The 26,391-nt window shown below is 34.9% G+C and overlaps 1 protein-coding gene across 1 annotated transcript in view; it reads left to right on the top strand.

Annotated features, from left to right (window-relative positions):
• The window catches only part of IQCM (IQ motif containing M), a 234,099-nt gene that overhangs the window by 174,548 nt on the left and 33,160 nt on the right, over nucleotides 1-26,391 (top strand). Inside the window, exon 10 of the mRNA XM_090290157.1 lies at nucleotides 1,209-1,370. Coding sequence (XP_090146283.1) covers nucleotides 1,209-1,370 — 162 coding nt within the window. The remainder of the gene's footprint in view (nucleotides 1-1,208; nucleotides 1,371-26,391) is intronic.

Raw genomic sequence — 26,391 nt, 5'->3', positions numbered from 1 at the left:
TATTTCCTAATTATTAAATTTTTTTTAATTTTTTCGAAGTAGGTACTCAGTCTATTATTTTTAATAGAAAATATTTTACATATCTGAGAATGATCTGCCACAAAATGTCCTATTAACTACTTCTGTCTTATTTGGTTCCTTGGGGAATGTGGGAGAATAAAAGCCATGCATATGGGATTAGAGTTGGCAAATAAAAAGAGTAACCAAATTTTTTTAGTCTACAATTCAAATCATCATTATTATTTTTTAGATTTTATTTATTTATTTTTAAAAAGAGGGGAAGGGAGGAAGGAAGAGTGGGAGAGAATCATCTATGTGTGAGAGAGAAACAGCCATCTGTTGCTGATGGTGGGGGTGGGTGACATGCCCCCAGCTGGGGACCTGGCCCGTAACCCAGGCATGTGCGTTCACTGGGAATCGAACTGGCAACCTTTTGGTTCCCCCACCAGCACTCAATCCACTGAACCACACTAGCCAGGACCAGTTTTCTTATCTACTTGTTAATGCAGGTCATATTTGGTGGACAAGCATCTGTTTTCAAATAAGAGCTTCCTTAGATAATCCAAATTCTAATGGCATCATTTATAGACTGAAAGGGTTAGGCAAGTTATTTAATTTCTCTGGGTCTCAAATTCTTGATGTGAAATAGAAATAGTAATAAGATCTACCTTAGAGATATGCTTTGAAAATTAAATGTGTTAATGTTTTAAAGCACTTGGAAAAATATCTTGCATATAGTAAGTGCTATATAAATGTTTGTATATTTATTACTAAAGCATATCCTAGGAATATTAATTCTTTCAGCAATTTCAGTTTATGAATCTACATTTACTCAACATGTTTTGGCCTGATTAATCTGATTTCATTTATTAATGGCAGTTTCTAAATATATATGGTTATGCTATAGGATGCAGAATGTAAATGCTGTTCATTGGTATCTTACTTTTTTTCTATAGCTACTAACAACTGTGCTTTAGAGTGTTTGAAGATGCTATTAGTAAAGCCCTTACTTAACTTTTGCTAGGAATGATCTGAACAGTAAGTTTTTTGGTGAAGTACCTTTGGCTACAGAAAATCTATGTTGTCAACATAATCATTAACATTCAAATTATTAGAGTTTTAATTTGCACCCCTTAAAAGAAACACATTAGACATTTTATAAAAATGTCTAAAATTTAAAAAAATGTAATATTCATTTTTTTTAACAGAAGACCGTGAAAAATATTCTGAACTCATCAAGAAATCGAATGCAATTGAGATGTTATTTACACTCTATCCTCCTCAAGGTGCCCATGTGCAGAATAATAGGCGACTGAGGTCAACTTGGCTGAGACCCATAGTAAATGGGGAAGAAGGATACAAATATATAGGTAAGATGCTGAACCTATTGTTTCCTTCTATAGTTAGGAAGAAACGACTTTATACGACTCTAACTTGTCAAGTGGATAATGTGGGGTAATACGTAGGTCCTCTAGAATACTCTCTTTAGTTCTGAAGTATTATGCCTGCATTTTAAAAAGCGGCTATTTTATACTTTTGTGCCTCCACTGAATAGTGGAATCACGCTGTCTTCATCTATTCACCTTATGATGGACATTTTGGTTGTTTTGCTTTAAAAAAAATGATTGCACAAGGAAAGCTGCTCTGGACATTCATATACAGGACTGTGCATAGAAATATGTTGGCTTCTCTCTTGACTAAACTGTTTTCCAAGTGGTTATACCATTTCATATTTCTCATCAGCAGAAATACGAGAGTTGCATTTGGTGCACAACTCTATCAATACTTGGTGTAATGAGGCTTTCTAATTTCAGTCATTGTAATAGCTAAGTATTGGTCTTCCACTGTGATTTTATTTTAATTTCTCTAGTGGATATAAAGCATTTTTTCATATATTTGGCATTTGTATATCTTCTTTAGTGAAGTGACTGTTCAATTATTTTGCCTATTTTTATTATTAAGTGTTGAAAGTGCTTTGATCATAATTGCCAAAAGCTAGAGAGAGCAAAAATATTCTTCAACTAGTGAATGGATAATCAAAATTTGTTTGTTCTATACAATAAAACAGTACTCAGCCGTTGGTGAATTTTAAATACATCATGAAAGAAGAGAAAGAAGCCTAGCTCAAAAGCTACATATTGATTCCAGTTAAGTGACAATTTGGAAAAAAAGCAAAACTATAAGAATAGAGATTAGCCCTGTAATTACCATGGCTTAAGGCTGGTGGGAGGGCTTGGGTATAGAGGAAGCATGAGGGAGTTCTTCGGTAAGTGGGCCTATTCTGTATCTTGATCATGGTAATGTTACATGATTCTAAAAATCAATCAAAACAAACTATATACTAAAAAAGTTCCTTTTACCATAAATAAAGTTTAAAAAAAAAACAAAATAAAAAAGAGAAAAAATTCATTTGAGTGGCAAACAAGTCCAAAAAAGATATGCCCTGTTATTAGTCATTAGGGAAATGTAAATTAAACCACAATGAGACACCATCATACACCTACCATAATGATTAATTAAAAAGACAACAGCACACAGAGTGTTGGCAGGGATGCGCAGCAACTGGAACACTAATATTGGCCATTGCAAATGCAAAATGGTAAAAAAAAAAATTTTGCAAAATAGTTCGACACTTCCTTAAGAAGTTAAAGATGCACCTATTGCATGACCCAGCCACAGCACTCCTAGAAGTTTGCCCAAGAGAAAAGAAAGTCTGTGTCCATACAAAGACTTGTATGTCAGTATTCATAGATACATTTGTGGTAAATGACCCAAACTAGAAGTAACTCAAAAGCTAACATACAGATGAAGGGATAAACAAGTTGTGATATATCCACACAGAACTAGTGTGGATATATCAGAAATATAAAAGAAAAAAATATTGACAGTATTGATACATATATAACATGGCTGAACCTCAAAAGAATTATGCTGAGTGAAAGATGCCAAATTTAAACAAAAGGAATGCAAGTGTTTGATTCCATTTATATCAAGTCTAGAAAACAAAAACAAACTAAACCACATAACAGACACACATCTGTGGTTGTCTGGGAATGGGGGTAGGGTGGGGAGCAGAAGTGAGATGTGATGGATTACAGAATGTGAGGGCAACAAAAACATTTATTATCTTGATAATGGTGATGGTTTCACAGATGTGCACAAATGTCAAAACTTATTAAATTGTCCACTTTAAATATGTGCAGTTTTTCATTTATACTTTAATGTAATAGAGCTATAAAAATAGTCAAAAACATAAAAAAACCCAAAATAGTCAAATCTGTATTTTGGTAATATTTTTGCAAGATGATTTCTCTTTAAGTTTTAAAACTAGCATTTTAGGATTTATCTACAGAGTCATAAATTTAATGCAATCTTATTGGGCCCGTGAAAATGAAATTATATTTAAGTGCTCAGTTCTGATAGATAGCCTAGAGGAAGAAGAGGAGGGAAAGAAAGCAAGAAAATTCTGAAAAAGACTGTTGAACTTTTTAGGTTCTGTAAAATGAATCAAGACTCTGGTTACAATTTATTTTCTCTTTGCAATTTTCCACCTGAAAAATTACCAGAACATGACCCATATCATTTTTTAAAAAATTATGTTCAATTTTAGAGCCTATTTGTGAACATTTGGTTCAAATAAAATAAATAGAAAGAATATACATACAAGTGGGGTTATGTTTTAAGTTGAGAACCCCATCTTCAGAGACTTTAGGCTTATCTTTTTCTTTTTTAGCAAGTGACCAAGGCTTTGCCTCTTTTTGAATTACGGTTATTAAATTGATTGACAAGGGAGTTTGCAGCATTTGCCTTGAAAAAGAACAGTCTATTACAGAAAGTGCTTTTTGAAACTCAGTAACTCCTTGACTAAACATTTTAGGGAAGATAGCTCTGGGAATTTATTATATGTTCCAACATTAATACTCCACAATGTAGGTATTTCTGTTTATTGATTTCACTCTGCAGATTTAGAGATGTATCATCAGCAAGAACTGAGGAGTAGTTAATACAGTTACTGAATGCTATATAAATGGTTTGGGTTACTAACAAATCATATAGTTTTAGGATCAGGCATACTCTAAAAATATTCAGTATATCCATACTTCTATATTCCATAATTCCTAGTAGAATGACTTGAATATAACTGTAATGCTTCGTAAGTCATAATTTCAAATTGCTTAATATGCACACAGTTTTTCTTCTGAATCATAATTTTATAATATTAAAATCAACAGTATAAAAAAAGGTCTTTAAATTTTTTTTTTTTGGAACATAGGTCTTCTCAGACCTATTTTTGGAAAGGTTGTTTTGGAAACCTAGTCTTTTAACATGTCTTTGGTTATCTTTCCTTATGAGTTGTCTTTCCCGGAGCTCCCAACTTTCTGACTTGTCCCAAAGACACTGTACCTGTTTCTCTCCTTCATTAAATTTTTGTGACTTAGGTGGATTTTTAACCTGGAAGCTGTAGGTTAGATTAAGGGACTCCTGAAATTCTAATGGGAATACCCTGAAAGGGGTAGGCTGGCCATTACCTTTTAATGAAATCATTTAGGGAATACAAATGAATGATTAAATTACTTTCTCAAACTAATGGTCCATTCTTAACTGAAAGCATATTATTGTATTAATGCAAGGTTTCTAATTTGTTCAGATCCTGAGTAATGAGTATAGACCTCTAATTTTCTAGTACTGCTTTTTTACATGTCATTTCCATCCCTTAACATAGTAAAATTTTACTTACCTCCTAACATATGGTTATTTAAGTTATACAATTAACACTGGAACCTGATTTTCTGGTCTAATCACTGTTTTGTTGCCCATTATCAAAGTACAAGGTGTCTTTTTGTGCCATTCACTTTATTCTACTGCCTTCAGCAAGACCTGATGACATTAGCCAAATGATAATCCCATCTTTAAGGACTCAGGCAATTGCACAGTTGTCCTTGACAGTCAAGTCTGATATTTGATGATCTCCTCTCTTAGGATTTTCTACTTTGCAACATAAGACTTTCTTTTCTTATACACCCTTCATTGCAAGTGTAACTTTTTCACTTTCCATAAAATAAAGGCTAAGCATAGATTAGTAAGACTTTCTTTTCTCTAAAGTTGGCCATTTAATATATTTTCCCTCAGAAGCCCTCTTTCTAATCCTTAATGACTTTGGAATGTCTCTCAGGATTTTTCAAATTTTCTCATTTTCTTTAAGTAATGAAACCCAAAATAATATATGATAATCAAATATGTCTGATTTATTGTGGATGTAATCCTAGCGGCTACATGTTCTGCTTATATTTTGCACTTTTAAAAACTTTAAAAATATATATCTCAGCAGTTACTTAGATTTCTATTAATCTTTTTATCTTCTTTTTTGCCATATTTTACTGTAACTATTCTATATACGTGTAATTTATTTTGCCTTTTTAAATTTTTCAGTTCTGACTTGTCCTGATTTTCCTTAGAATATAGACATTTATTACTCTTGGCAAAAATAAGTTGTAACTAAATCATCTTGAACTTGTTCTTTGAGGATTATCCTAATCTGAAAGAAGCTCCATATATTTTTTATATTTATTTATTGTCTATTATAATTTGGATAAGTTGAAATGTATTATGCCTTGCTCTGCCTATAAAGTATCTGCTTGCTTGAGGAGAATAATGTAGTCACTAAAAACTATATTATAAATTCAACTGGACTTGAAAAGTTGTTTGGGTATATACCTATAATCCTTCCCCCTTTTTTTTGTTTTTTACCAACTATAAACTGGCAGCAGCATCCACTGTTAAATTCTTTAATGCCTCTTTGATTTTCTTTGTTAAGGGCAAATGATGTGAATGCATTTTTGTAAGTGTAATTGCTGGTGGGAAAATGTCATTTTGTTTTTAGTTGGTTCAGTTGTTTAAAACTTTTGATATTCAGTATACTCATATGAATCACTCAACAGAAAGGTAAAATTGAATGATATAGTGTATCTGGTTAAAATTTTTCAACTATGGCCACGTTATTCAAAACTCTAATAATTGAGGTCTTCCACATTTAATGGAGTGAATGTGTTCTTTGTGAGGTCTGTGCTTTCTTGGACTTCCATGGTAAACTCAAAGTATGTCTCCCTTCCACCAGCCCCATTTTCACCGAGCAGGTTGGAAGCTTTAAGGAAGAGGGTGTGGCATCAGATCTATAAGTTATAGGAAATGTGAGTTGCACAATTACAACAAGCAAGCTACCACTCAATATTTTACCACTGAACTTGGTAAAATTATAAGAATAATGTTTTATTATTTGACTTCTGCATCTATTAATTCTACAAGTATTGTCTACTACATGCTTGTCAAAAAGATTGAGAACTAATTAAAGCTTACTCCCTGCCTCAGAAGTGTTCATATTCTATCAGATCCAAAACACTGGGAGAGTTTTGGCTCAGTTAAGTTCCAGTGAACCCTCCTTTTGGTCATGGGTCACATAGAATGCTACCAAATGAGAATCTTAAAAAAAAAAAAAAAGAATGCTAGAAAAGCATCTCTAAATGACAAAGGATGACAGCAGCACTCAATATCTGAAATTAAAACTCAAAGGTGATTTTAGGAAGAGTTATGCAGGTTAAACAGTCTCTCTGAGCAAATATCAACTGTTGATATTATATGGGGTTGTTGGGAAGAGTCATAGCTGCCTACAATATGGCCCCAGTGAACTGTGCATCTTGGTATTCATTCTTGGGTAGAAATCATACAAATTGCATCAGGGTTGGTATCTGTTACCAACTAAGTACAGTAGTAGTAATTATTGGTGTTACTTCTGAGGGTAGGCATGAACATTTTGTGGCTCCTGCCTTACTTTCTCTTGGATAAGTTATTCAGGAAACTAGCTGTCATGTTATGAAGATACCTGGGCAGCCAGCCATACTGAGAGTTCTATGTGTGATGAACTTAGGGCATCTGCCTATAGCCCGTGAGGAACTGAAGTCTATGCGAGCAATGAAACATGGACGTGGAGCCTCCATCTGTGAGTCCTTCAGATGTCTGTAACTCCAGTGACTGCGTGACTGCAGCTCCATGAGACACCCTGGCCTGACCCACCAGAAAATATAGTCCAGATTCCTAACTCTCAGAAACTGTATGAGACAAGTGTTTGTTTGTTTAGGCTTCTAGTTTGGGGGTCATTTGTTATGCAGCATGCAGGTCAGTGATTAGTGGCTTTTAGCAGTGAGTGAAATGACACAGGATTCAGAGTAGTTTCTCAGGAAGGACTGAGTTGCTGATTGGCCTGCTTTCAAAAATTCTGTTCCTGGAGTAAGGCTTGATTCATTGCTTAACTTTCAAAAAGTAGGATCTCTTAAGTGATTGGTTGGCTTTCAGAACTGTGTGTATTGAGGTGATGTGTCACTGTCACCAGTTGATAAAACAACTTTAATACTTGTTCTTGAGATTTTTTTGTTGTTGTTGCCATGGCTATAGAATTATAATGGAGTAGTTAAAGAGGGTTAAAAACAAGCTCTCGTATTAACTTGTTACCATAGCTGCAGAACTGCTGGCTTCTCTCAATGATGTGGGGATAATGTTATTCTCAATAAATAGTCTCAGACAAAAAATAGAGATTGTATGCTAATTGATATAATAAAAGAAATTAAATATAACTGTGATTTTAGGAAGAGAGAAAGATTACATCTAGCAGTATTAGCAATGATTTCATAAAGATAATGATATATGAATATGTTCTTGCAGAATAGGTAAGAGGTATTATACTAAGTAGAGAATAGAAGACAGTGTTGTAGGCAAAAGGAAGAGCATGAGAATTTCCAGATGTAGGAACTAACGTTAAGAAATTTTTAAAGTTCTCCTGCACAACCTAGAATGGTTTTTATTAATATATAACTGACAGATAACATTATATTAGTTTCAGGTGTACGACATAATCATTTGATATTTGTATATATTGCCAAGTTTCAAATATCCCATAGTCACCGCGTTATACACTACATTCCCATGTCTTATTTTATAGCCAGAAGTTCAGGCCTTTTGACCACCTTCACCCACTTCACCCACTTCACCCATCCCTCATTCCCTGCTTCGGGTGTCACCAATTTGTTCTCTATATCTATGAGTTTAGCTTTTTGTTTGTGGGGTTTTTTTATGGTATTTGTCTTTCTCTAATTTACTACACTCAATGCACTCAAGGTCCATCGATGTTTTCACAATGGCAATATTTTCTTCTTTTTTATAGCTGAATAATATTCTAATATACCATATTGTATTTTCCAGTATTCTCTGATGAACACTTTACTTGCTTCCATGTCTATTGTACATAATGCTGCAATGAATACGGGGGTGCATATATGTTTTCAAGTTAGCGTTTTCATTTTCTTTGAATAAACACCCAGAAGTGGAATTGTTAGATTATATGGTAGTTCTATTTTAAAGTTCTCGAGGAAACTGCATACTGTTTTCCATAGTAGTGGCACCGATTTACGTTTCCGCCAACAGTGCATAAGGCTTTACTTTTTTCACCATCCTCCCCAACACTTGTTTTTTGTTTTTGTGATAGTAGCCATTTTGACTGCTATGAGGTGATTGTGGTTTTGATTTAATTTCTCTGATGATTAGTGATTTTTTGAACATCTACCTGTTGGCCCTGGCTGGTTTAGCTCAGTGGATTGAGCGTCGGCCTGCGAGCTAAGTGTCGCTGGTTCGATCTTCCAGTCAGGGCACATCAGAGAAGGAAAACTCTGACTCCAAAAAACCTCCGCTGCCTTGCGGCATACCTCTTCAGGGGAAAGGCTAAGGGAGTAAACCCCGACAGAAAATCCGGAGCCGGAGTCCCTAAGGCGGTTTGACGTTGTAGTCAACACCGGCAACTCCTGCGGCGCACCTGAAGCCAAGCTGTATTGACTCCGTCTTTCCCTTGGACCCTTCAGCTGCGAAGAGAGGGGGGGGTCTGCTGCATGGGCAACAGCAGACCCTCCATATCACCCTGCCCAGGCTCTGTAGCTTCAGCGTCATCGCAAGATGTCGATTCAACACGGGAGGAGACAGATACGATGTCACTCCCGAGTCGGACTGCACAGCCATTCTCGGCGGTGCAGATAGACTCTTGAGAAGCTACACCATCGTCTCTCGAGACGGACGGCTGCTGACGACGACGACCTGTTGGCCATCTGTATGTCTTCTTTGGAAAAAAGTGTTTATACCACCTGCCCATTTTTAAATTTGATTGTTTAATATTTTATTATTGAGTTCTATGGGTCTTTATGTATTTAGGATATTAGTCCTTATCAGGTACATTATTTGCAACTATTTTCTCCTATTTGGTGGATATCCTTTTCATTTTGTTGATGGTTTCCCTTGCTGTGCAGAAACTATTAGTTTGATATAGTCCCATTTGTTTATTTTTGCTTTTGTTGTCAAATCTAAAAAATCTTTACTCAGCTCTAGGAGTTTTATTGATTAAGGTCTTACATTCAATTATTTGATACATTTTTGAGTTAATATTTGTGTATTGTATAAGAGAGTGGACCAGTTTTATTCTTTTTCATGTGTCTCCAGTTTTCCCAACACAGTTCATTGAAGACATTGCCTTTCCCCATTGCGTATTCTTAGCTCTTTTGCTATAAATTAATTGACCAACTATTCATGGATTTATTCCTGGTTTCTCTACTCTGTTCCATTGATCTATATGTCTATTTTTATGCCAAATATCATACTGTTTTTATTACTATAGCTTTGTAATATAGTTTGAAATCATGATGTGTAAGGCCTTCAGCTTTGTTCTTTGTCAAGATTGCTTTGGCTATTTGGGGTCTTTTGTGGGGGACTCCTTATAAGACAATGGTTTTATAAAGCATGATATATTGGTGACAGAGTATACAATGGCAAGAAGTATAAAATAATCTTTTGGAAATTTATATACTTGCTCTTCTCAGATTTTGTTTATATATTTATGACAACATTATAAACACACACACGTAAATATAGTAAATGTATATGTATAAAATAATTTAAAACATGAATTATCCTAATCGCTCATTTTATATAAATGTATAATTTCTAATTTTGTAAATTTGTGTATATATGTATAGTTTTATATATTATATAGTTCTTGTTATCTACTGTTATTGTTATAATAGTAAATGGCATAGTTAATATAAGACTAAGGGCTATACATTTTAAGCAATTTTCTCATTTCATCTTTGTAATCTACATGATACGTGTTATTACTAAACTTATTTTATAAGGAATTATTACCTCTGAAAAAGACTAAATAACATGCCTGAAATCACCCAGCTATTGAAGTGGTGCTACCAGGATTTCAGTTCAGATACTCTGAACCTAGAGCAAGTACTTATCATTGTATTCCATACTGGAACAGATATGGCAATTTATTTGGAATCATTAAGAAAATACTAAATTATGATAAATTTATTCTTCCAGAATTCAGTGAAGTGTGTATAATAATTTATATTAAATAAGTAATACTTATAGATTTACATATGATAGTAATCATAGCATTGTAATGACTGCAAATGTTGAAACAATGTAAATTACCTGCAATAGAATGGTTGATTAATTATGATTAATAAATAATATGGAATTCTATATGACAATAAAAATTATGTTTTTGAATATTTACTTATAGAAAAATATGGAGAATACATCTCTAATGAAAAAAGGTTACAGAATAGAATCATGTGTATACTGTAGTCACCTAGTTGCATAAAATGAATTTAAGTATGTACAAATTTTAACCTATACATTGTGTGAATTTGTTAAATTTCTTAGCATGGGTGATTTTTCTAATTTTCTACAATTCTACACATTTTACCATATTTTTTTTTTGTTTAATTGTAATAAAAAGATAAGGGATGTGATAATTGTAATTTTGAAATTCCATATGTATACCACAATCTTTAACTCAAAAATCATAGTCTTGTCTAGCTTTACATTTTTCTTTATATAAGTTTACCTTTATATTGTCTATTTTAATTTTGCTGTTAAACTATAATGAAAAAATATGTAACATCAAAATATATCTTTTCAAAGAATAAATGAATGCAGCTATTTTATAACTTTACTTTCCAAAACTATCTAAAATGGTTTTACATTTAAAATGACATTTGAGACATGTGAAAATATAATATTTATTTATTTATTTATTTTCCATGAAAAAAAATTGTTACAGTTGCCCTGCCCACCTCCCCCCTCTCCCACAGTCAGTCCCCACCCTGTTGTCCATGTCCATGGGTCATTTATATTAGTTCCTTGTCTAGACCTTTCCCCCTTCTTTCCCTCCTTCTCCCCCTCCTCCCTCCACCTGGTCACTGTCAGCATGTTCCTTGTTTCCCTGCCTCTGCTTCTATTTTGCTTATTTGTTTTGCTCATTAGGTTCCTGTATTAGGTGAGGTCATATGGTATTTTTCTTTTGCTGCCTGGCTTATTTCACTTAGCATAACACTCTCTAGTTACACCCATGTTGTTGCAAAAGGTAGGAGTTCCTTCATTCTTTCTGCTGTGTAATATTCCATTGTGTAAATATACCACAGTTTTTTGATCCACTAATGGGCACTTAGGCTGTTTCTAGCATTTGGCTATTGTATATAATGCTGCTATAAACATAGTAGTGCAAAAGTTTTTCTGAATTGGTATTTCAGGGTTCTTCGGATATAATCTTAGCAGTGGAATCACTGGATCAAAAGGAAGCACTATTTTTGGTTTTTTGAAGAAATTCCATACTGTTTTCCATAGTGGCTGCACCAGTCTGTATTCCCACCAACAGGGCATTAGGGTTCCCTTTTCTCCACATCTTCACCAACACTTGTTTTTTGTTGCTTTGTTAATGATGGTCATTCTGACTGGTGTGAGGTGGTATCTCATTGTGGTTTTAATTTGCATCTCTCTGATGGCTAGTGATGTTGCGCATTCTTTCATATTCTGATGGACCCATTCTGTATGTCCTCCTTGGAGAAGTGTCTATTCAGTTCCTTTGTCCATTTTTTAATTAGATTGTCTGTCTTCTTGGTGTTGAGTCCTATAAGTTCTTTATATATTTTGGAGATCAAATCCTTGTCCAAGGTATCATTGGCAAACATGTTTTTCCCATATTGATGGTTCCCTTTTCACCTTGCTGATGTTTTCTTTTGCTGAGCAGAAACTGTTTAGTCTGATGTAACACCATTTGTTTATTCTTTCCTTTATTTCCCTTGCTTTAGGACATATAATGGCAAAAATATTGCTGTGTGGAATATCTGAGATTTTACTGCCTATGTTTTCCTCTTGGACTTCTATGATGTCATGGTTTACATTTAAGTCTTTTATCCATCTTTATTTTATTCTGGTGTACAGTGTAAGTTCGTGGTTTAGTTCCTTTTTTTTTTTTTTTTTTTTGCATGCCCCTGTCCAGTTCTCCCAACACTATTTGTTGAATAGACTAATTTTACTCCATTTTATGGTCCTTCTTTCATTGTCAAATATTAGTTGACCGTGTAAACCAGGGTTTATTTCTGGGCTCTCTGTTCTGTTCCATTGATCAATATGTCTATTCTTATGCGAGTACCAGACTGTTTTGATTACTGTGGCATTGTAATATTGTTTGGTATCAGGTATTGTGATTCCTCCTACTTTGTTCTTTTTTCTCAAGATTCCTGAGGCTATCCGAGGTTGTTTTTGGTTCCACATAAGTTGTTGAAATATTTGTTCTAGATGTGAGAACTATGTCATTGGTATTTTAATAGGGATTGTGTTGAATCTATAAATTGCTTTGGGTAGTATGAACATTTTGATGATGTTAATATTTTCCCATCCATGAACATGATATATGTTTCCATTTATTTGTATCTTCCTTAATTTCCTTTGCAGTGTTCTGTAGAGTACTGATCTTTTACCTCTTTGGTTAAGTTTATTCCTAAGTATTTTATATTTTTGTTGTTGCTATAGTACAGGATTTTTTCCCTAGTTTCTATTTTTGATATCTCATTGTTGGTGTACAGAAATGCCTTTGATTTCTGAATATTGAATTTGTACCCTGTTATTTTGCCAAATTCACTTATTAGTTCAAGTAGTGTTTTAGTGGAGTCTATAGGATTTTCTGTGTATACTATCATGTCATCTGCAAATAATGAGTTTTACTTCCTCCATTACAATTTGAATTGCTTTTATTTCTTTTTCTTTTTTTTGTCTGATCATTGTGGCTAAAACTTCCAAAAGTATGTTGAATAGACATGGAGAGAGTGCACATCCTTGTCTTATTCCTGACCTTAGGGGGAAAGCTTTCAGTTTTTTCCCGTTGAGTATGATGCTGGCTTCAGGTTTCTCATATATGGCCTTTATTATGTTGAGGTATGCTCCCTCTACTCCCATTTCGCTGAGCATTTTTATCATAAATTGGTGCTATACTTTACAAATGCTTTTTTAGTGTCTATTGATATGATCATATGATTTTTGTCTTTCATTTTGTTTATGTGGTGTATTGCATTTATTGATTTGTGAATATTATACCATCCTTGCATCCCTGGGATGAATTCCACTTGATTGTGGTATATGATCTTTTTAATGTATTGCTGGATCCAGTTTGCCAATATTTTGTTGAGGGTTTTAGCATGTAAGTTCATCAGCGATATTGGCCTGTAGTTTTCTTTCTTTGTTGTGTCTTGACCTGGTTTTGGAATTAGGATAATACTGGCCTCATAGAAAGAGTTTGGGAATCTTTCCTCTTATTGGAATTTTTGGAATAGTTTGAGAAGGATAGAAGTTAGTTTTTCCCTAAATGTTTTGTATAATTCGCCTGTGAAACCATCTGGTCTGGAGTTTTTTTGTTCCAGGAGTTTTATTTTTATTACTGCTTCAAGTTCACTAGTTGTTAGCAGTCTATTCAGGCTTTCTGCTTCTTCTTGATTCAGTTTTGGAAGATTATATGTTTCCAGAAATGTGTCCATTTCACCCAGGTTGTCAAATTTCTTGCCATATAGTTGTTCCTAGTAATTTCTTACAATACTTTGTATTTCTGTGATATCAGATGTGATTTCTCCTCTTTTGTTTCTGATTTTATTTACTTGGGTCCTCTCTTTTTTTCTTAATGAGTCTGGTTAAAGGTTTGTCGATTTTGTTTATCTTTTCAAAGAACCAGCTCCTGGTTTTATTGATCCTTTGAATTCTTCTTTTGATCTCTATATCACTTAATTTTGCTCTGATCTTGATTATTTTCTCCCTGCACTTGCTCTGGGCTTTGTTGTTGTTCCTCTAGTCCTTGTAGGTATAGGGTTAGGTTGTTTATTTGAGATTCTTCTATCCTTTTTAGCTAGGCCTGTATTGCTATGAAATTCCCCCTTAGGACCACCTTCACTGTGTTCCATAGATTTTGGGCTGTTGTGTGTCTGTTTTCATTTGTTTCCAAAATTTTTTTTGATTTCTTCCTTGATGCTATTGTTAACCCATTCATTACTAAATGGCATATTATTCAGTCTCCATGAATTTGAATGTTTTTGAGTTTTTTCCTTGAGGTTGGTTTCTGGTTTCAAACATTGTGATCTGAGAAGATGCTTGATATAATTTCAATTTTCTTGAATTTGTTGAGGCTTGCTTTATGTCCTGCCATGTAGTCTATCTTTGAAAATGTTCCATGTGCCTTTGAAAAGAATGCATGTTTTACTCCTTTGGGGTGAACGTTCTGTATATATCAGTTAAGTCCATTTGATCTAGAGTGTTGTTCAAAGCCTTAATATTCTTGTTGTTTCTTTGCTTGAAAGATCTGTTCATTGTGGACAATGGGGTGTTAATTTCCCCTACTATGGGTGTGCTGCTGTCTATATCCTTCCTGAAGTCCTCCAAGATTTTCTTATATATTTGGGTGCTCCTATGTTGGGTGCATATATGTGTATAAGGGTTATATCTTTCTGATGAATTGTTACCTTAAGTATTATGAAATGCCCTTTTTGTCTCTTGTTATGGCTGTTGTGTGAAATCTGTTTTGTCTGATATAAGTATTACTATCTTAGCTTTTTTTTTTTCATGTCCATTTGTTTGAAATATTTTTTCATCCCTTCACTTTCAGTTTCTGTAGATCTTTTGTTCTGATATGGGTCTTTTGTTGACAGCATATAGGTGGGTCATGTTTCTTATCCATTCTTTTGACTGGTGCATTTAATCCATTTACATTTAAGGTTATTGTTGATAGGTACTTATTCATTGTCATTTCCCCCCTTTGTACCTGTGTTCCTCTCTGTCTCTCTCTGTTTCTTCATCTTCTTAAAGCAGACCCTTTAGCATGTCTTGCAATGCTGATTTGGTGGAGATGTATTCTTTTAGCCTTCGTTTGTCTGGGAAACTCCTTATTTCACCTTCCATTTTGAATGAGAGCCTTGCTGGGTAGAGAGTATTCTTGGTTGTAAGCCTTTGTTTTTCATTGTTTGGAATATTTTTTGTCATTCCTTTCTGACTTGTAGTGTTTCTGTTGAGAAATCAGCTGATAGCCTTATCAGAGCTCCTTTGTCTGCTATTAGCTGTTTCTCTCTTGCTGCTTTTAGGATCCTCTCTTTGTCTTTGAATGTTGCCATTTTAATTACGATGTGTCTTGAAGTGGCCCTCTTAGGGTTCATCTTCATTGGGACCCTCTGTGCTTCCTGGACTTGCATGAATTTTTCTCTCATCAAGTTAGGGAAGTTTTCTGTTATTACGTTTCAAACAGGTTTTCTATCCCTTGCTTTTCTTCTTCTCCTTCTGGTACCCCTATGATACAGATATTATTATGTTTCATGTCATCCTGCAGCTCTCTTATGTCCCCTTCATTCTTTTTCAGTCATTTTTTGTTTTGTTGCAGTCTCTGGGAGTTTTTTTCCTACGTTGTCCTCCAGCTCGCTGATCTAATCTTATGCTCCCTCTAGCCTGCTTTTGATTCCTTCTACTCTGTTTTTCAATTCAGAAATTGTATTCTTCATTTCCTCCTGGCTCCTATTGATAGTTTATATGTCCTTTTTAATGCTGGTGTAATTCTCAGTAAGTTTCTTGTAGCTTCCCTGAAGTTCTTCATAATTCCCATCGAGTTCTTTGTAGTTTTCTATGAGCTCACTGAGCTCATTGAGCTTCTCTACAATCATTATTTTGAATTTCATGTCTGATATTTCATTTAGCACTATTTCTGGGGATTCTTTCTTCCCTTTCAGTGGGAGATTGTTTCTTTGTCTCCCCATTTTTGTGACTTTTCTTGTTTGTTTCTGCTTCTTAGATTGGTCTTCTTGGACTTCCTGTCTCCCTGGTGTGCCCTTCTGTGGTAGAAGACCTATGGGATTCAGTAGTGCAGTCTCTTTGATCTCCTGAACTTGATGCTTTTGGGGTGCCCATTATGCCATTGATATGGGCTGTCTGGTTGTACTTGGGCTTTGGTTGTTGTTGTGTAGCTCTTTGGTGGGTCAGTCCTTCCGGCTAGCTGACTGAGAGCCTCTCCTCCCACCACATCTTGTATACTGTGCACTTTACTTCCTGGATCTGCCCCTGGTGACATCAGATCATGTCCCAGTCTGGGCCTAGGCAGCCTTTTTTAGACCACCAGGGGTCCACTGTTTTTGTCTATCTCCTTTAATTGTTAATCTATTCAATCTGTGATCAGCATTCAGGCTTAAGTAACCATGGGGAGGCAGATTAATTCCTGAGGGTGGGGCTATTGCTTCCCTTCAGGCTGACACCACTTGGAGGAGAGTGGTCTGTCTGCAGTATTAGGAATGAATCAGCACTAGGGCCTCAGTTCTCTCTTTAAAGCCACTGCCCCAAACTCTCCTCAAGTGTCTCTGATCCACTCTGCCCTCCCTCTGCCGAGGGTAAGTGGGTTCCAAAGTAGTTCCATATGTGGTCCCTTTAAGAATCTCTTTGTGTCTCTAGCCAACTTGAGTGGCAAAAAGCCCCATGGCTTTTTGCTTTTCATAGCTGGATGTTATTTTACTCCTGGCTCTGTTGCTGTAGGATGGGGAAACGCAGCTGGGGGTTTAGACCCCACCCTTCTCAGGGGGAATCCCCAGCTGCTGAGCTGTTTCTCTGTTCCTTCAGCTGTCACCCGTGGGAGCCCAGCCAGCCCTTCCGCGTCTCTGCACTCCCTACCGGTCACGTTGTGATGTAGCGGCCTTTTCTGTCTCTCCGTATTTACAAGGCTTCTCTCCAGTTAGTGTTCAGTTGATTATTCCAGATGGTTCCTCCACAATGAAGATGCAATTCCGCATTGGTCCAGGGAGGAGGTCAGTGTAGCTTCTACTACTCCTCTGCCATCTTGGATCTCCTACTAATATTTATTTTTAGTATTTGTTTCTCTGGTAGTTCTCTAAGCTTTTGAGAACACATTCTATTTAATAATTCTTATTCCCACATTAAAATTCTTGGCACATAGTAGGCATTATGCATTAACTATTACATGAATGAATATATGAAGCATTACTATAACAATTAAGCAATTTTTTAATATTAAAAATAAATACTTTTTCTCATCTTTAATATACTAATGTTACTTTTGTTTATTCTCTCTGGATTCCTCCAAAGATTACTGTAATATGTTATGGCCGTACCATAGTATGGTACAGTTCTTTGATATTTAAAAATTTAATTCAATAAGTAAATATAATTTAGCCATAACGGAAGCAAAAATCCAAGATGAGATAAAAGCATTGTTTAGTCACTCTACAAATCTTTAATATCAGGTGCCTATGCTCAATGATAGACATGAAGAGGATTCAAAAGTAAATAAGGCAGCTTCCCTCTCTTGTGTTTATGATTCCTAGGCTGTGTGAATGATGCATATGCATAATTAACTGCAATTGAATACAAAGTGATGAGTGATGTGAAAACAGTGCATACTGAGTTCTCAGTTGCTCTGTTAAGCAGTCTTGAGAGGGACAGTGTAGAGAGGGCTTTGTAGAGGGAGGGGCATGAGCCCTGCATGGTGCGGGCTCTATGTCTTCATGGAACTGTGAGGGCACCTCAGAATTATTTCCTGCTCCCAGAAAAGAGTTCCCTCAACTAAAACATTCACAGTATGCATAACTAGCCCTCCTAATATAATAAACAGAAAAATAATGACTTGTTTATTAAGTAATAAACCCTACTTTTATTATGTAGTAATCATCTGCAATATCCTACACGTTGATATTTTATGTAAAAACTCAATATAAATGTAGATTACAAAAAATCTGTGCAATTGTAAAAAAAAATACTACTGAGGTTACTTTCTTTAATGTAATCAGTTATTATCTTGGCATATTTTCTTCTAGTTTTGTAAAACTACTCGTGACTAGAATATCTAAGCCCTGGAAGCAACATTATATGTCATTTTGCTCAACTCCCTTTTTATTTTTACAGGGAGCCTGTTAGGATGTATTAGAAAACAATAATTTGAAATGAAGGTCATAGGGCACAGAGGCTACACTTAGCTTGCTCAGGGTCACAGCCTTAATTATAACTGTGGTGATAATTCAAGTTCAGAGTCTTATGAGGTTCATCCTTCCCTGCCTCTGCCCCCGTCCCCCAGACACGCACATATGAACCAGATGTTTTTTTTTAAATGAAACATTTTTCTGGACAAAGTAAGCACTATTATACCTTTCTTTGTACTAGTCTTTATTTTTGTTTTTCTCCTTAAGCTTTAAAATTGACTTCTAGTTTGGTCCTTTGAATATTTTCTGAAGGAAAACCTGAAAGAATTATTAATTCCTCCCTCTCTAGCTCTGCCCACATAGTGGAGGTAAAATAAAGGCCTGGGGGCTGGGCAGCCTGGTCCGGCTAAACCTCTCACTGCCTGTGGGCGTGGTGGGGTCCAACCTCTTCGGCAAGCTCTGACCACTCAGTTTTGGCCCCTCCCTAAAGGCTTGCTTTTCAGGACTAAGTTCAATCCCTTTTCTTTTCCAACTACACATATTAAATAATAGGAAGTTATACTTCACTATAAAACCTGACTCTTGTTATATGTACGTTTTGTTTAAGATGATAATCATTTAATATCCCTTGGGGAGAATGATGACTTTTCCTCTCAAGATTGGAGTATAATATTTTTACAATACTTTGGAATTTTTATAATTGTCCTCTATATTGTTTGACTGTCAGTTAAATTAGAATATTTGATAATTGTAGGGAGCTGATAAGACTTTTTATTAAAGATATGTTATTATGTTAATCTTAGTTCAAATATAGTTTGCCTGAATTCTGTTTTGAGTATATAATGTTAGAATAAATTAACCTGTTAAGGAAGCTCACCCTGGAGGGAATGGAACTTTTTAAATGTCTTTAAAGTTAACATTAGTTTACACAAGTATGTAAATCATGTATTACTAAAACTAGAATTGTCTTTTCTCCTTAAAGCTTTTAAAATATGAAACATAGATAATTTCATAATAAATGTATTAAATTTGGAACATAATTTCATATACATATAGGTATTTTAGACTTATAATCAACTAAATGTAAAGTTATTTAGTTTTTAACTGTGTGTATATAATGAAAAAATAGAGGATGATGACTTAAAAAAATTGTAAAGTCCCCAGGTTTCATTTGTATACAAACACCTGGATACTGGAGATATTTAGTAAATGCATATAGAGCTGCTTGTACAAAACAGTTATAATCTTATTTAAAAAATTGATCTTTGTGGCATGTTGTAAGTAATAGATGTTCTCCAACAATTTTAACCATACTTCCTTAATTCATGCATGGGAGAGGGTCATTGATCATGACTACCACACATATGTTTTTAAACATTCATATTACAATTACATACTGTCCATTTTGGGAGGTGGAATGGCCTGCTTTTTTTTTTTTTTTTTTAAGAGTAAATTTGACAGATTTCTGTGCCAAAATGAATTACCCCATCTCACCTTATTTAAAGGAAAGTTTCAAAACTTCATGTCTTTTTCTCTTTACTCACTCAGTCAATATCATGTAGTCCACATTAGGGTACTATGTACTAGAAACCTGTGGCAATGTAAAGACATATGAGTAAAAGATCACAGAGCAAGCTGAACACTGAGTAGATTTCTTTCTAGCCAATATGTAGGCGAACTAAAACGTATGAAAAGCATATAATGTTTTGGCAATATAAATTATTTATGCTTTTCATGATTATACATATTGACCTCCATCTGACAGTCTGTCTAATGGACATCTCTTAGAGATTTTAGAGTAAAATTTAAAGGCAGGAGAGGAAAAAGTATGGAAGAATTGGGTTGGAGAGGAATTTCATAGTAGATGCCGGTGCCTAATTATCAATATTTGCAAAATCATCACTACACATTGTCATAGAAATGGGCAGATGCCAAGAGAACTATTTTATCTTTTCAAAAATTGCTTTTATAAGGCACAACCTATGTATATTAGTGGCAGAACAGTTCTCCTACATTCTAGAATATACCCAAGTGTGCTCTTCAATTTATACTCACTATTTAAGAATTACCTTGTATTTGTCATTTCAGTTTCTGGCTTTAGGTTTGAGATTAATTGGAATTTTTTAAACTCAAAGCAAATCAACATCTGTTTAGTGAACTAAAGCTGCACTCCTGGTACAATATTATTAGGAAACAAAGATAAAAATAATTTTATGCCACATATGTTGAATGGTTCATGCATGCAAAGAACGGTGCTAAATGGTTTACCTAAATTTATTTAAGTAATCTTATTTAATTCTCATAGAAACCCAATGGGCCACTTACCACATATTAACACCGAATCACAGAGAGGAAATATAGCTAGAAAGTGCTGGAGTTGTGACATGAAACCAGGGTATTCTGACTTTTCAGGTAGTAGTTTCAAAATATTTAAAGTAATGTAAGATAAAAAACATATAACCTGTAAAAAACAAAAAGGAGATCAGAGTGAAAGATTGAAACAGTAGTTAAAAAGCAGGTCAACACTTACACACAGTTATTTGGATAGTAATGCTTCTATATTTTATATAGATATAGTATTCTATTGGCAACTTTAAGTGGTGGTAATGAATAAAATATGTTGGGGGGGGCACTATTAGTTCTCATGGGCCAACACCAATGTTACATTCATTGATGTTTTTCTAAGGAGAATGCAACATTTTCTCAATATCAAAAACTATTTAAAATGAGAAAATATAAAGAAGAAAATTTACTCATTTATTCAGTAAATATTTGAGTCCTTATGATCACCTATAAAATATGCCACCAAGACATAACTACCATTTACTTTTTGCTGTATTTTCTCATGTTTTGCTTTTGAATATAATAGTAAAGGTAGGGTATCTAAAATTATACATACACACATGATTTTCAAATCAGTTTTTCTGTTTATAAAAATAATGCATGTCATTGTGGAAAATTTAGAAAATGCAAATAAATCAATAATAATAAAATACTTGGAATATCCACCTCCTAGAAATAATCTGTTAATTTTTACATATATTATTAATTATATAATGAATTATAAGACATTTTGCTAACTATATATCTAATAAAGCTAAGCACATTTGTGTATATTGGTATTTATCATATATAGTTAGTCCACGAATAGTTACATGTCTGAATGGAAGATGATAACTTAAAAAATAATGGAAAGATAATATTAGCTACAGGACAGTTTAGTAATCTTTCTTGATTGAATAACTGTGATTTGAGTCAGTCAACATGAATCTAACACATGCAGAAGAGTATCAATCACAGTTCTCTATAAAGAAAATAACCAATTCGTTTCTCTCTGCTCCTTTTCTTATGTTCAAGGAAGAAAAGAAAAAAAAAAAATAGCAAAGCTCCCAGCAGAGTATCCAACTGTGTGAATAGCTTAACCATTTAACTAAGTTCTGGAAGGTAACAGAACCCCTTATTGCTTTTGGTAGGCTCCAGTGTATATAGATAATAACCCTTCCTCATCCCACATACCCAAATTACTACTGATACACTTCCACAATCCTCAAATTTCTATTCCTGGAAACTTCAAAGGCCTTCAATAAAAAATAAAAATAAAAAAGACATAGACAACACCTTTTCAGCATTTGGCATCCGCACACATACCCAGGAGCTTGAAACAGTCTCACCTAAAGGGCAGATCACCGGAGAGGAGACAGTAATGTGCATCTCTTTCCTGTGGAGCAGAGAGGGGATGACTCACTTGCAACTTGAGACTGAGTCTCACACGTTTTATGTACCAATCTGCAACACATCCATCAAGAGTGTTCACTAAGATGTATAATGAAGTAGATTTCAAAAATTATTGCATTCTCACATGCCTGGAAAAGAGTTTCTGTTCCCTTCATAATACTAGAAAGCATTTGAGATTCTTAGGTCAGAATCTTTTCCTTCAAAAGCCTATAGCAATTCCTAAGTTATCTTACATATACAGGGTGGGACAAAAATAGGTTTACAGTTGTTTGTGTGGAAATACAATAATTAATGAATGATAATATAAGAACAAATTCTGTGTTTCATGTAGTCACAATTGTAAACCTACTGCCACCTCACCCTGTATTTAGATAACTTTTTAGTTCAGAAATTTCCAACATGCACAAAACTAGAATACCCTAATGAACCTCATTTCCCAGCGTCACCATTACCAACATTTTTTGTGTTCTGAACAGTCCTTGCTCTCTCTCCACTTCCTCCATTCTTTTCAAGTCACATTATTTCTAGTCTGGATCGTTTAAAGTCTCTTCATAATCTTCCCTGGCTATATCACAGTCTATTTTCCACGAAGTCAAAATGGTCTATAGCTAAGTAAATCAGATCATGCCATTGCTTTACCAAAATCTCCATGCTTTATCATTAAATTTGAAAATGTAGGGTATTTGTCATGGCCAAACAGACTTTTCTGACCTGTGGTTGGCCTCCCTCTCTCGTCTCTATCACTCCATTCACCCCATGCTCACTGGCCTCCTTACTTTTCTTCAACTCCATCACGGTGGTATCACCGTAAGTCTTTGCACGACCTGTTCCTCCTCATATGAAGCTCTGCTCCCAGATCTTGGCAAGCCTGGTTTTCCTTGGTATCTTGGTCTCTGTTCAAATGTCAGCATTTTTAGAAAGTCTTCCTACACCCTGTCCCCCACCAAAAATGCTCCACCCTATCCCATTTAGTCCCTCTCCAAGTACAATAAGCTGCTTTGCTTTATCATCATGGCTATTATCACCATCTAAAATTATTTCTGTGTTTATGACCCAAGTCCTATTTCAAGAGCTACAGCTCCATGAGAGTTGGAATCAAGTCCATATGTTCACAGCTGGATCCTCAACCTCTAGCTGAGCAGTTCTCAACCCTGGATGTACATTAGCATCACCTGGGCGGCCCTGAATACCATCTGTCAAGGGGCCCAGGCACCATTCATTTTTTCCAGACCTCCCAAGAGATTCTAATGCATTCTAGGGGTTGGGAAACACTGCCTTATGAAAATGCCTGGCACATAGAAGGCATTTAGCAACTCTGTAAACTCTGTATTTCAACAAATAAAAGAGGGCTTGGCTCCTACTTTATAGATGTCATGTGCCAAATTTTCTAAAATATTCTATTTAGAATACAGTAGATAATTTTTCAGAAATATGTTAATTACTCTAAATCTTTAGGAGCATTTTGGTTCTGTAGTATTTATTTTTAACTTTGTATTGGGAGAGAGGGAGGAAGGTAAGGGAGGGGGAGAGAGAGAGAGTGGTTTTCTTCGATGTTTTTCATGCCCAAATGAGGAAAAACCTGTCTGGTGCTAGTGTTAACTACTTGCGTATGGGTCATGCCCACTTAATTATCTGGTTAGGAGGCTTCTAAACTAACTTTACTAGCAGACATTTACCAGTAATCTTACTGCCCAACTCATTGAATAGATAGATAAGTTTGTGAAAAGCTATCATTGTAGAATTTATTACTGTTTTGTCTATAATCTTACACATCTCAGAACAAAATAAGTTAGTATTAGTCCCCATCCTGACCTTTTTTGGGGGTGTGGGCGTGTGGTTGCAATATGTGATTAAATATGAGATGAACATTGCTGTTGAGTTAGAAGATGTGGAAAAGCACTTTTGCTTCCTTAAAATATCAAAAACCACAAAGCAGAATAACAGCCATTCAGTGTTCGCGCAAGGACAGGTCTTGGGCTCCTGCTGCTTTCCTTGTGATCATTTGCATTTATTATGTGATTCACACATAAAAGTGTGTTATGTAAAACACACTGACTGCTGTGATTATTTCAATAATACTGAAGTAAGTAATAGACTGATTGACAGACAGGTAGATAGATAACTATAGATAGACATTTTTTCATACTGCAGTATAGAACACTGAGGTGTGAGGAAATTATGTCTAGCCCAAGATACTAGTTTATGGTAGACTCCCCTTCATAGAGTGGTGTCATCAATGACAAAGAATGATGAACAAGAAATGGTGATTGAGCTCTCCTTACAACCCAATGACTGCAATATAATTTTTTTAGGCAACCTCAAAACTTCAAGTGTTCAAGGCCATTCTTCTCTGCATGCATTTTTAAATATGATGAAAATGTAGCATGATAGCATTCTAATTGAAGTAGCCACTTCTTTTTCTAATATAATTGACATTTTAAAAAGTCATGTAAAATGAATTAATTTTCAACCAGATACAAATACCACTATAAAATATAAGTCCATATTATAAAATAACATTTTATTAGATTTAATATGAATAATTTCTATAGGATCTACAGAAAAGTGAGTTTTTCCCCCTTGCTTCAATAATTTGATATTTGTAGTTTTTTCCTGTGACTTACTGTCCTATGAGTCCATTAACATTTTTATGTATTTTTATTAAATTTTACAATTGAAACCTCTGATTATTGTTCTATGAAAACGAGGAAAATTTCTTAAATGGCACTGTTGATGTCAGAGGGAGAAGTCCATGGCTGTTTCATATTTTTGGATTGTTATGTTTTCATTTGTAAAGATTAATGGCAAATATTAATTATACAATCGAGAAGCATCTATAAAATATAGGAAATTCCATTGGGGCTTTTAAAAGGGAAGGGGAAAGATAAAGTGAAAGTATTAAACTTGGCTGTAAGGAGCATAATCGACAAACTGAGTGCATCGATGATGATTTATTTCACGATTCCCTGACCGTCTCTGCACTTTCACAGGCCTGTGTCTCATCTTGACAGCATTATGCTTCCCTGAGATGGAGACTGAATGAAGGAACCGTGAATCAGAGATGGGAAGTCAGACCCCAGCATTAGTATATAACACAGAAAAACTGTTCTGGCGAACGCAAATCCCTCACTCCCGAAGTAATTTGAGGTATCAGTTCAGGACAAAATCATCTTTTGTGAAGCAGATACAGTAGTATGGGTTCAGTACTTGAGTGATATTCAGTATTTGTTGGAGCTCCATATCCTTAAGTAGTGGGATGAAATGGGAATCCCCTGAATTTAATCATTAATTGCTCCTGAAATCCTCCCCTAGGAAAACAATCATTACAAGATAGGACTTGATAAGGTAGGACAGGGGTTTTAAGTATGAGAAAAATCAAAAGCATTACCTGTATGGCACTTATCATCTTCAAAAATGTGCATATTTTAAATCATTGGATTGCAGGCAAGACTTTGCATTCATACTAGAACTAGAAATGTTTTTATAACATGCCTGGAGGAAAATTCTTTGTTATGGCTTCACTGAACACTCATTAATTTTGTAACAGAGTGGGGAGTTGATAGCAATTTTGCACGTATCTGCAAATGTATGAAATGTTTAGTCATTTCAAGGTATGAAATTCTCACTTGTCAACATTTCACTGAATTTAACAAAACTGCTTAGTATTTGTAAGGAGAATTTAATGTTTAGTATTCATAGGTCAAAATTCTCTATTAATGAGGTTGATATAAAACTGTTAGCATGTAAATAATCTATATTTTTATTTTAAAATAGTTTTAAAACAGAGAGAAACACAGAGACTAATATAATGAACCCACTCACTTACTTACTACAATTCTGTTTATATACTTCTCTTTATTGTTTTTCTATTTCATTTCTTGATCTTTCCTTGACAAGGTCTTGATTTAAAGCATGCAGAAAAAGAGCTCCCTGAGGAAATGTGTGCGTATGGTTCTGAGTAGCCCAGTAGGTGGATAGACAGAAGCTCAGCATTGTCCTGGCACTTCCCTTCTGCACTGACAGGGGGTCTAATCTGTCATGGCCTTTGGTTCCCACCAGCCCTTCTCCACCTGATCTCCCTGCCCACAGTTTCCTTTTTCTATTGGTTCTCTTCACTTCTCCTTGAGTTAGTCTCTCGAAAAAGCAAAGCTGATTACTTCGTTCCCTTGTTTCCAAGTCTCCTCTGAGTGTTCACTCCCTAAAGGAGTAGTTTCTCAAGTCAGGTGTGTACACCATGAATGATCCATTGGGGTGGGAGAAGAATCTCAGGAGCTCAATTTTATTCTTTTATGTTGTACTTTTGAAATTAGTACTTTTAATGTGTGTTTTA

This window comes from Furipterus horrens, unplaced genomic scaffold (assembly GCF_987537825.1).
Source record: "Furipterus horrens unplaced genomic scaffold, mFurHor1.1.pri manual_scaffold_10, whole genome shotgun sequence".
NCBI classification, from domain to species: domain Eukaryota; kingdom Metazoa; phylum Chordata; class Mammalia; order Chiroptera; family Furipteridae; genus Furipterus; species Furipterus horrens.
Note: the sequence above shows the minus strand (reverse complement) of the source record. Positions and strands in the feature narration are given on the sequence as shown.